Below are 12,287 nucleotides of genomic sequence, written 5' to 3'. Positions count from 1 at the left end.
CCCTATAAACAAAACCAACAGACAAGATAAAAATCTTATGTACAGCTATGAACTGCTACAGAGCCAACCAAAGCAGATTAGTTCAGGTACAAAGAATGAACATGGATCTGTAATACATTTCAATTGACTTTTATTTTACAGAACAAGTTGTACACATTTACTGAGGTTGTCCACGACCACGGCCAAATCCACCTCTCTGTAAAATAAACAGTAACACAGTTGGCAATTTGCAAACTGCAAATACTAAAGAAAATACTAATTGCTAATTCATACAATAACATTCAAAAGAAAAAACTGTACTAACTTACCAATTCTATTCAATGTTTGGAGAATGCAATACTCTAATCAAAAGGGCTAATGAATACATCTTTAGCAAATTGGATTTTACTTCATTGCAAGATGATTAAATTTCTTTACTAGAATGATGGAATGCTGCAGTACAATTAAAAGGGTGTAATTTGTAATTAAAAAGTATACACACCCAAAATTAATATTTTTAAACAGCTGTTGAATACATGAATTCTTCAAATTTCACATGGACTGTTCTGGACCTACAAGATACGGTCTTTCTTTGGGCCACTAGATCAATGCATTTTAAAATAACCTTTCCCTCAATGAAAACAATATTAAAAAGCTAAAAACTTACAAACTGGAATTCTGTGGCTGCTCCAGCACCAGCTTCAGCCTTCTTGTCTGATCCAACTAGATAAACCAAATAAATGTTTTTTTTAAAAACTTAGTTTATTGCAATGGATTAAAACACATGTAGATTTTATTAATTGTTTTTTTAAAAAAAGACCAATACCCAAATCAATAACATTCAAGATATTAGAATCAACACAGTGGCACCCTCAAGAATACAAGAGTTCAAGCAACCAACCATAATTTCTTTCTAAATAGCTTATTCCAAAAGCCAAATGAAACAGTAGTCATACTTAATCAGATGAGTATAAAATACTGGATTTATTTATCCTAAAATTGAGATTCATTAGCTCTCACCTACCCCTAAATTGCTTCTTCACCAAGAATAGGCCAATGTTCTTCATCAGCTATGGACATAGCTGGGTTGTTATCATGGGAGATTTCAACTTCACAAATATTGATTGGCACCTGCTTAGTACCAAAGGCTTAGACAGGGCAAAGTTTGTTAAGTGTGTCCAGGACAGATTCCTGTCACAGTATGTTGACAGGCCAACTAGAGGGAATGCCATATTAGATCTAGTATTAGGTAATGAACCTGGTCAAGTGACAGATCTCTCAGTGGGTGAGCATTTGGGGGACAGTGACCACCTTTCCCTAACCTTCAGCATTGTCATGGACAAGGACAGGAGCAAAGAGGACAGGAAGATATTTAATTGGGGAAGGGCAAATTATGAGGCTATAAGGCTAGAACTTGCGAGTGTAAATTGGGATGACATTTTTGAAGGGAAAGGTACTATGGAGATGTGGTCGTTGTTCAGGGATCTCTTGCAGGATGTTAGGGATAAATTTGTCCCGGTGAGGCAGAGAAAGAATGGCAGGGTGAAGGAACCATGGGTGACAAGAGAGGTGGAACATCTAGTTAGGAGGAAGAATGCAGCATACACAAGGTGTAGGCAGCAAGGATCAGATAGGGCTTGAAGAATATAGAGTAGCAAGGAAGGAACTTAAGAAGGGGACATGAAAAAGCCTTGGCAAGTAGGGTTGTGAAAAATGCCTTGGGGTTTTCCTTATGTGAAGGATGACGGGGGTAAAGGTAGGACCGATTAGAGACAAAGGTGGGAAGATGTGCCTGGAAGCTGTGGAAGTGGGTGAGGTCCTCACTGGATACTTCTCTTCAGTATTCACCAAGGAGTGGGGCCTTGATGATGCTGAGGACAGTGTTGGTGAGGGTAATGTTCTAGAACATGTTGATATCAAGAGAGAAGATGTGTTGGAGCTGGTAGAAATATTAGGACAGTTAAGTCCCCAGGGCCTGATGGAATATTCCCCAGGCTGCTGACGGAATATTCCTCAGGCTGCTACGCGAGGCAAAGGAGGAGATTGCTGAGCCTTTGGCTAGGATCTATGAGTCCTCATTGTCCATGGGAATGGTACTGGAGGATGGCAAATGTTGTCCCCTTATTCAAAAAAGGTAGTAGGGATAGTCCAGGGAATTATAGACCAGTGAGCCTTACATCTGTGGTGGGCAAGCTGTTGGAAAGGATTCTTAGAGATAAGGTCTATGGGCATTTAGAGAATCATGGTGTGATCAGAACAGCCAGTATGGCTTTGTGAAGGGCAGATCATGTCTCACAAGCCTGATAGTGTTCTTTGAGGTGACCAGACTGATTGATGAGGGTAGTGCAGTAGATGTGGTCTACATAGATTTTAGTAAGGCATTCAATGAGGTGCCACATGCCTCGAACTATGCCTTTCTTTCAGTCAGAGAAAGAAATAAATTACAATAATGTCACTCATACTGCATGAAGGAGTGGAGTTTATGGCTGCATTGCAGATATTGTTCAGTGCTGCTCCTCATACTTTCTCACCTGCCAGAAAGACAACCCCAAACTTGACTGCAACATCAGCATCAATACAAGCAGAGAACATTAAAGCTAAACTCTGATTTGCTGACTGTTAATGACCCAAACCAAGTGGAATCTGCAGGAAACACCGAGCAATAAATAGTATACACTTGTACAACTTAATCAGGTGATTGCAAAGAGTTCAGAGAATCAGCAACACTAGCAAAGTTAAACGTACTGGATGTGGGGACACAAGAGATTGCAGATGCTGTAATTTGGAGCATCAATCTGTTGGAGGATTCTTCCCCCAGCAGATGCTGGATGTGGGAGTCTCCACTGGCTTCTTTTCTGCAGTAATTATCTACATCATGTAATGAAATTTCAAAAACTTTACTGCAAAGGAGCTTCATCTGCAGAGGCTGGACAACAGTAGCCTAAAATGCAACAAAGCTCACATGGAAGCAGGGCACGTCTCAAATGTGATGGAGTTGCACATTAGACCCACTGTGTGGCGATAACATGGGCATGACTGCAATTGAGGCCCAGAAAATGTTAATCCTCAGTGACACGCTTAATATGCTGCAACATGAAGGGATTTTATATCACCCAATAATCTGTAAGTAATCCATGCAGCCACAAACAACTATCTTCATTGCCTTATCACAAAACAGCACAAAAACTTAATACTTAATGAAGCAAACTCTAATTTTGACCTGCCCAGTGACAACCATATCTGTGGAACAGCTATTATGAATCTGGCCTCAGATATTAAATGGTACAAATTGAAAAAAATTCAGAAGTAAGGAAAATAGTATCCATAGAGGTAACAAAAATTTCAACATCTAAGTTAGCACTTAATATATACAAGTTATCATAAATTTTAGTCACACAATACGAACTCTTACATGTGACCAGATCAGGAACCACCCCAAACCTAGACAAACTCTATGCTACTACAAGTAGAGACAGCTTAAACATTTCAATGAGGGCAAACAAACATCTCCCCAAACTGCAAGAAGTTTCCAACTAGCTCTAATCCTGAGTACAGGACAAAGGACAGGAGCAAGATCATGTCTTTTGAACTAATGTGCAAATTCCATCACATGACATGTTTGCTATCTTCCAACAATCTCATCAGGAGTCTGACACTTGCAAATCTCCAAAATCCACTCATTCTTAACCCACACAATAAATACTCAAAAATCACATCCTTCATCTTCTCATTTCCACAGGTACCCATTGCAAAAGGTCCACAAAACAGACTGTGGTAACCAGAAATGAAAATCTCCTCACAGATGCTAGAAACCCAAATCCTGATACTCTCACTTTAATTCCATGCAAAATAATAAATTGACAGAAGTAAATGCAGAACCACCAAATAGAACAGTCAAGCTGCCTCAGAAGAGCTGATATCCTAGGTGATCCACCCTCCAGATTTGTATTCAAGTCAAATTACAGGGACTAACAAGCCTCCAGATGTCTTTTATCCACAATTACAAAAATCATTTAATAAATATTTATCTGAAGTTTCTTCATCTATCCTCTAAATTCTCCATTTCTCTAAATCTATGCCAGTGTATTTTGACCTCAGCTAAAGTAAATTGAATGGTGGTACAGGCTTGAAGGGCCCAACTCACCAAGATCCCTCAATATTATACACCTTAATTATCTCCTCAGACCGTCCAAGGAAAACCATCCTCAAACTAGAGTCTTTGCTCACAGCTGAAATTCTTTCGTCATTAAAGTATCTTTGTAAATCTACTTTGCACCTTCTCCAGTGCAATGACATCTTTCCTGCAATGCAGCCCCCAGAAATTCATGCAGTTATGATCAAAACAGTGATATTTATAGTTCCAGCATAACTCTAGTATTCTGCCTTGGTCAATGAAAGAAGGCAGCCCATGCACTTTTTTAAAACAGGTACTGCAGACATCCATTTCAAGGTTACTTTATTCCACCACAGCACTATTTTCTACCCTCTTGCCTTGCTGCACTTCCCCAAATGCTTTACCCAACAATTCTCTGAATTGCAGCAAATACAAGTTTTCTACCCAAATACAATCAACTATACAATTTTGTATGTGTAAATGTCTACCATAGCTCCCACAAACGTCAAATCCTTAATACAAAGGGATTGGGAATCAAAGCTCTGTGGAATGCTTGTGGTAACCTCATTACAAAAATACACAATCATTATCTTTGCTTATTGTCTCTGAGCCAATTGCAGGTTCCAGTTGCTACTCTACCCCAAATTTCATGGACTTTTACTTTTGACCAGACTGCAATGTGGGACCTTAAAAGCCTTGCTATCATCCAAGTGGACACTATCAAATGCACCACCATTGACACTTGTTATTTCCTCAAAATTTCAATCAAGTTCCTACAATATATACAAGCTGACTATCCTCAATTCTTTTACTTCCATTCCCAAAACTACATACAGAATTGCAATCCTCTGTCCCACCAACCTTGTTGGACTTGCTAAAATACTGGCTAAAAAAAAATTCTCCGAGTGCAATTTGGGAACTCTACACCATTTTTAGCCTCTACACTGTCAGTTATTACTACAGTAATTGAAAATACCCAATAACTGTGATCATTTCTTTAACCAACATTGTCACCCAATTTTTTTTTTAAAATGCCCTTCTCCCCCTCATCTGAAAACTGTAAAAGGAGGAATGTTAACCTGCCATTCCTCTAAATTAAAATAAACTTCCATGCATCAACCCTTACCTTCAGCTCACCTGTCTCATCCACTATAGTTGCAACAGGACTTATGCAAGAATAACATATGCTATTTTCTAACTTTTGTCTGCTCTTACTTTCACTAATTTTCTGCCTTCCACTTCCAGCTGTTCTCCCGTTTGAATGTGTCAAACTCTGCCGTGCTAGATTAATCTGACTGGAAGAGTGTTGGTGTTATCAGAAAGTGCAAATTACACTAATTTATAGAAACTAGAAAACCTACAGCACATACAGGCCCTCTGGCCCACAAAGTTGTGCCGAATGTGTCTCTGATTTATATTCAAAAGTGAAGTGTTTTCTTTACTGAGAAACCTTTTATATTGTTGTTCCAATTATTGTTTGCATTATACACAAACCATATGCCTGGATTTAATCATAACATTCCAAGACTAATGATGAATAAGTTGCAACACATACGTGGAGTAGCCCGCCTGTAATTGTCTCTGTCAGATTCACGAAGACGAGGCCGATCCTCAGTTGGACCTGCAAAACAAAATGTGTACCATTACAGATTAGTTGCTGGATTTTAAAAATTAAAGCTTACAGCAGCTGCAATAACAAAAATTTGTTGTAAAAATGAAAGATTAGAAAAGCACAAACTTACATCCAAGTGAAAATTTTGCAAGCAATAAAGTACTTTTAAAATATATAGTCATTGCTGTATTGTAGGCAAACACACAAGCCAGTGTGCACTCAGCATGGAAACAAAAAAAGATTATGATACCATAACATGGAAACGTGGCCAAGGGAATGGTAGCTTAATGTTCCTGGGTATATGGTATTTTCAGGCATGGTGGGGGGGGGGGGGGGGGGGGGGGAGGAGAAAGAAGAAGAGGGTGGGAGTAGGGGTCCAAAAGGGGAGGAGGTGTTGCACTGCTGATCATGGACAACCTGACAGCAGTACTCGGAGGATATCCTGGATGGATCAGAAAATGAACCTATGGGGATAGAACTTAGAGATAAGAAAGGAGCAATCACTTTGATGAGATTACAGTATAGGCCTATATTGGAATGACAATATGTAGACAAACAGCAGTAGGATGCAAAAGCAATAGGGTTGTCATAGTGGGCGATTTTAACTTTCCTAATACTTACTCGAATTGCCTTAAGTGTAAAGGGCTGAGATGGGGTGGAATCTTAAATGAATCAAGGAAGGGTTTTTAAAGTATGTAGAGAGTCCTATAGGGAGGGAGCTGTACTCTGTAACTTATTTAGGGAACGAGGATGGGCATGAGGAGGAAGTGTCTGTGGAGGAACCCATTGCAAACAGTGACTACAATTCAGTCTGCTTTAAGATAGGTATGAAAAGGATAAGGTTGGACCCAAAGTTAAGGTTTTAAATTGGGGGGCGGGGGGAGGGCTGACTTCAATAGTACAAGACATGACCTGTTGAAAGCAAATTGACAGCAGCTGCTAGAAGGAAAAACAACATCTGATAAGAGGGAAGCATATAAAGGCAAGCACATCCCTACAAGGGGAAGCAGCAAAGATGCTAAGATTTGGTCAACTTAAAAGTCATGGGCAGAGCTGGTTCTCAATCTTGCCCACATCGCACATTCATTTAAGATCCTCTCAATGTGCACAGCCTCATCACTCGCCTTCCAGAATTGCCTGGAACAGCAAGATCCACCTTCCAATCCAGGCAGGTACATTAACAACAGTTAAAAGGTACCTGGGACAGGTTCATAGATAGGAAAATTTTAAGAGGGATATTGCCCAACGTGGGCAAATGGACTACGGGATGGGAATCTTGGTCGGCATGGACCAGTTGGGCCAAAGGGCCTGTTTCCACGCTGTTCAACTCAGACTTATGATTAGGGAACAAGAAGATAGAATGCAGTCCTCATGTATAGCAGGGTAGGAGCAGTAGTTGAGATAGCTGTGGGAGTCAGTGCGTTTATATTGGATATCAGTCACTAGCCTATCCCACAAGTAGAGATGTCAATAAAGTATCAGATGTGGACTACCTGAAAGTGAGAGCAGGGTGGAAATTGGCAGCGAAGGTAATGGTATTACAATTCTTCATGTATGCACCAAACAGGACCAATGCAGTAATCAATCCTGACTGGTTGCATCATGGCCTGGTATGGCAATTCGAATGTATGGGAGCACAAGAAACTGCAGAGAGCAGTAGACTCAGCCCAATACATCATGAACACAGCCCTCCTCACCATGGGAAGTATCTGCATGAGGCACTACCTCAAGAAGACAACATCATAAAAGATCCCCACCATCTGGGCCATGCCATCTTCAGCACCTACCATGGGGTGGGAGGTACAGAAGCCTGAAGTCCTACACCACCAGGTTCATGAACAGCTACTACTCAACCATTCGGTTCTTGAACCAACCCATACAACCCTAATCACTATCTCAGTAAGAGCAACACTATGACCACTTTGCACTACAATGGACTTTGCTTTTTCATTCTAATTGTTTCTTCTTGCATAATTTATGTTTTTCTTGTGAAGGTTATATATCTAATATTATGTACCTGTGATGGTACTGCAGGTAAGTTTTTCATTGCATCTGTGCTTACATGCAGTTGTACATATAACAGTAAACTCAACTTTGACGTAATGTAAAAGTAGTTTAAGGACTGAGCTTGAACAGGACTGAAAGAAGCAGCGTTCTGGACATCCCACAAAGAGACGGCACAAGTTTGTACCATGCGAATTCCCATAGCTACACCTTTGTCGTCTACCCATTGTTTCCAGTGGGACTTCGTGGGCAGAGCTGGTTCCCCATCTTGCCCACATCATGGATTCACCTAAGATCCTCAATGAGCAGAGCCTCATCACACACCTCCAGAATTGCCTGGAACAGCAAGATCAGCCTTCCAATCTAGAACAGTTAAAGTTCAGGGGAGGGCAATAGGCAACATGGGCAATGAGTCACATTCAAAAAATCCAAACCAATCTAGTGAATCTACATGACCCTGACTCCAAAGCAAGCATCTCTGTTTTAAATAGTAGATCCAAAGTGCTCAGAGTACTCCAAATCAGGTCGAAATATATCAGGAAACTCTGGAAATATTTCAGCAGGTCAGGGGCATTTGGAGAGAGAAAAATAATTAACATTTCAATTAGAATTTTCCTCCGGTCTAATGAAAAGGCATTGATCCAAAACATTACCCACCTTTCTCTCCACACAGGCTGTGTGACCTGCTGTGCATCTCCAGCATTTTGTTATTTTAGATTTTTAGCACCAGTGTCCTTTTGCTTTGATGCTTAAAAGTTCTGCAAATCTCCGACATTTTGACAACTGTGTTGCTAAATTTTAAATCTTACTTTTGAAGTTTTCAACTGACTAGGTCTCAAGAGCTTTTTGGAGTTCCAGATTTCCACTACCCACCACCCCCCCCCCCCCCTCCCCAGTTAAGAAAACTTTTACTGATGTACTGGATCTAACTTACTTTTAATTGTTTCTCTTCTCAATTGTTTCTGCCCAATGCTGAGCATTTTCTCTTTTTATTTCTAACTTTCACATTATACCCTGATTCCAAATTAATAAAAATATAAATATATCTCCCAACTATTTCTATGATGGCAACACAATTTGTTTGGCCTGTGGTAATGCACAGCAGTAACAGAGAGAACCTGTTTTGAACTAGATGAATAGGAATCTTGCTGCACAAGTACTTATGACCTCTTCAGCTTGAAGACAAGGCGAAACAACTCTTGAACCCTCACTAGTAATTGCCATGGAACATTAACAAAATGCACAAAACCATTCTCAATCACTACTGAACCAGTGAATCCAAAATCTCTGGAGAAGCAACTATATTTTTCATTTACCCCAGAATCTCAAATTCTTTCTTCTGTTAACAAGGTCTAATTTAACCACAAATTAAAAGAAAACAAAAGAGTACTTTCCCCAAAATATAGTATGCTTTCATTTGGAAACTTCCATTTAAAACATAGTAAAACATACTTCATAGCAGCAGTAACAAAAATTGATGATCTGCAATTTAAATATCAGGGACATTGAGCAAAAGCTTTGTAAAAGTAGCACATGACAAGAGAAAAAGGAAATAAAATGGGGGAGTGGAGGAAAGAATTCTAGCAGGCAGGTCCCTCACAGGTGAAGTCATAGCTACCAATGTGGAACAACTGATTTTGGGAATGATAAAGATGTCAGATGCAGAGCAATAAAGAAGGTTACAGAACAGAGAAAAGGGCTGAACCCACAGATGTATTTGAAAACAAGGAGTTTTTCATGGGTCCAACACAGTCTGGCAAGCAAAAGGGTGTTGGATGATTTGACAGTATTTGTAAGGGTTAAAACCACTCAGCTTTTGGTAATCTTAAGTGTAAGTGTAGAAAAAGGCAGGCTGGTCAGGTTCTCAATCAGGCAAAAGGCACACAACTAGTAGGACTAACAAAAATGAAAACAAATAATAAAGTGCTTATAAAATTATACAATCAGAACTCTTGGTAAGGTGGTATACTTCTAACAACTGCAGGATTAAAACCATGATAGCGTTACCTTTAGGCCTTGGCCTTGCAGTCTCAGGACGAGTCTGGCGACGTAAGGTAGCAGGCACGATTTCTGGAGGAAGGTGAAGGTAGTCACGTAGATACTGGATGCCCTCATTGGTCAAGTACCAGTAGAAATGTCGCCAAGCAAACTGCTCCTTCACATAACCACGAGATTTCAAAGACTGTTCACAAAGAACAATTTGTGTGTCAGATTTTTTTTAAATAACTACTTTAAGTGCTTATGGTAACAGTTTGATCTTCCAAAAAGAAAGTTGTTAACATGCACCATTAACCGCAGCAACACACTGATTTGGAATTAAATCTGGGATCCAATCCATTGTTTCAAATGTTAAAGAGCAATTTGGCTTACTATCATTATAGACCTTCAAATAACTGGTTCAGATACTTACAGATCACACACAAGATAGCTAACCAGATTTCAGTTATCAACTACAGTGGAGGATGTTTAATTTATCTTCGTCATTACACAGTAGCTTAAATATGTTCCTACCATGATGCAACATACCTTTTTTGTAACTGACAATATATTTCTAAATTTGGACAGATGTAACACCAATATTGTTATCAAAAAGGAATAACAAAAACATCAGAATGCTGGAAGGAACAGGTTTTTTTATTTTTATGGTGACTAAGACATAAATAGTTTTTACTTATTGAAATTTGCTTTTTTTGCTACTGCTATTATGAACAAACACCATTAGGATATTTCTGACAAGTTAAAAGGCACTATATAAATTATTGTCCTTGGAGCTCAATATTGGTCCTTGTACTAATCACAAGCTCCATATCCATTACTTTGAACTTTTAAAGTATTTTCCACAGAGCTTAGACTTTGAAACATAAACCAGTCCAATGCCACCCATCAGTGCAGGATATCTCAACTGTTACCTTATTATTAAAAAAACAAATAACTAATTGTGATGTAAGTTTCTGTGAAAATGTAACAGACTGAGCCCTTGTTATTTGAAAGGGTTAGGGGCACAGAATTGTTGTGGGGATAACAAACATAAAACACAAATGCCACTACAGCTGCTGACAAAACCACCAGGGTTGTAACGACATACTGCAGTCAACTTCTCCATAGATACAACTGAAATGCAAATTTCAGCAAAACAAGCTGAAATAGAAAAACACCCTGAACCCCAGCTCCATCTGCAAACCTACCCATGCCCCAACGCCAATCCTTAATATTTCATTACTTGCTAGTACAAGACATCAAATGCAATCCCTCACACGGCAATCAATCAGGATTTACCAGACACCACAGGAAGGGGCTCTGGAGGAACACACTACTTTTGCAAACAATCCTAGTAATACATGGCAGATCTTGCAAGTAAGCAGATAACCAGAACTTAATATAATGCAATAATGCTAAATTAGGAAAACATGCTGGGCTGAACTTGCCCAAGCTTTGGTTCGGAACACTATACCTGCATGGCCTTCATTACGTGCAGATTAGGGACATTTTTGTCTGCCAACTCAGGATGTTTTGGCATATGCACATCTTTTTTTGCTACCATTACACCCTCCTTGAAGAGGAGCTCATAGATAGCAATACGGTTTTTCTTGGGCATCAGCATCTGAAATAAATCAAATTCAGTTTCATTAATATTTGAATATTACAAAAGTTTAATTCTTCTGTCAGCTAATCTCACATGACTTTGAATCTAATAATTCATTCCCACTCAATATAATTTTCACTACCTTTTAGTTTTTATAGTTGGAACTGTATACCCTAAAATCTACTATTCTGAGAGCAGTTCCTGATCAAGCCAGCAAATCCACACTAATGGTAAAATATCCAAAGTAAACGAGCCACAATACATATTGGCTTTAATGCAAGCATCTTACATCCTGTAGCTCAAAGACTATGAAAGGATAACTTAAAACTAGTTAGTTATGTTCTTCTGCACATATCGCGGGTTTTTCGGGAAGTTTCCCCTGCCTATATTCATACAATAAGCCATATTAAACACTTAACACCCGTTGTAACAGAAACTCAACTTTTAAACGACTGTACCACAGAAACACTTCACGCTGATGGTGCCTGCAGTCTGGCATAAAACACCAAATTAACCCTGAGCATTAACGGCGACGGGACAAGGTGAAAGGAAACTTTTACAAGTACAAACGCCCCGGAGAAATGTGTGACTGCAACTTGTTCTGCAGCCTGAGGCCTAACCCTCCCCACAGCCGGTAACCAACGGCGAAAGTTATCCCCTTAATGCACATATCATGAAAATAACGGAGTGAATCCATGCAGGGGACGTGTGGGGGTGACTGCAGCGCTGCAGCCGCTCACAGGGAGCGGGATGCCGGAGATAGCCGCCGATTCCAGGGTCCCCACAACCCACCTTCAGCGCTCGTCAAGGACCTGAAGCACGGAAAGACTGAGCATGCGCACACGCCCGCTCTTCCCCCCAGCAGGGGGCTTACGCAAGGAGGCCATGCAAGGCGCCTGTTTTAAATCAAACATTTTTATTTGGCAAAATAACCTTCCAGCAGAGCTGCAACCGGCGTCGTCAATATCACAGGTGGTTTATTTTGAATGACAGTC

The 12,287-nt window shown here is 39.9% G+C and overlaps 1 protein-coding gene across 1 annotated transcript; it reads right to left on the bottom strand.

The window, feature by feature from the left end:
* Positions 1–113: 113 nt before the first annotated feature.
* Positions 114–12,171, bottom strand: rps10 (ribosomal protein S10). Its single transcript, XM_052034647.1, has 6 exons — positions 12,085–12,171; positions 11,161–11,310; positions 9,717–9,891; positions 5,649–5,714; positions 647–702; positions 114–196 (listed from the first exon to the last, which is right to left on the bottom strand). Exons 2-6 carry the CDS (start codon positions 11,308–11,310, stop codon positions 158–160), a joined length of 486 nt encoding a protein of 161 aa, XP_051890607.1. The 5' UTR covers positions 12,085–12,171; the 3' UTR covers positions 114–157.
* Positions 12,172–12,287: the final 116 nt, after the last annotated feature.

Source organism: Pristis pectinata, chromosome 20 (assembly GCF_009764475.1).
Source record: "Pristis pectinata isolate sPriPec2 chromosome 20, sPriPec2.1.pri, whole genome shotgun sequence".
NCBI lineage: Eukaryota > Metazoa > Chordata > Chondrichthyes > Rhinopristiformes > Pristidae > Pristis > Pristis pectinata.
This window is presented reverse-complemented; position numbering and strand designations above follow the sequence as displayed.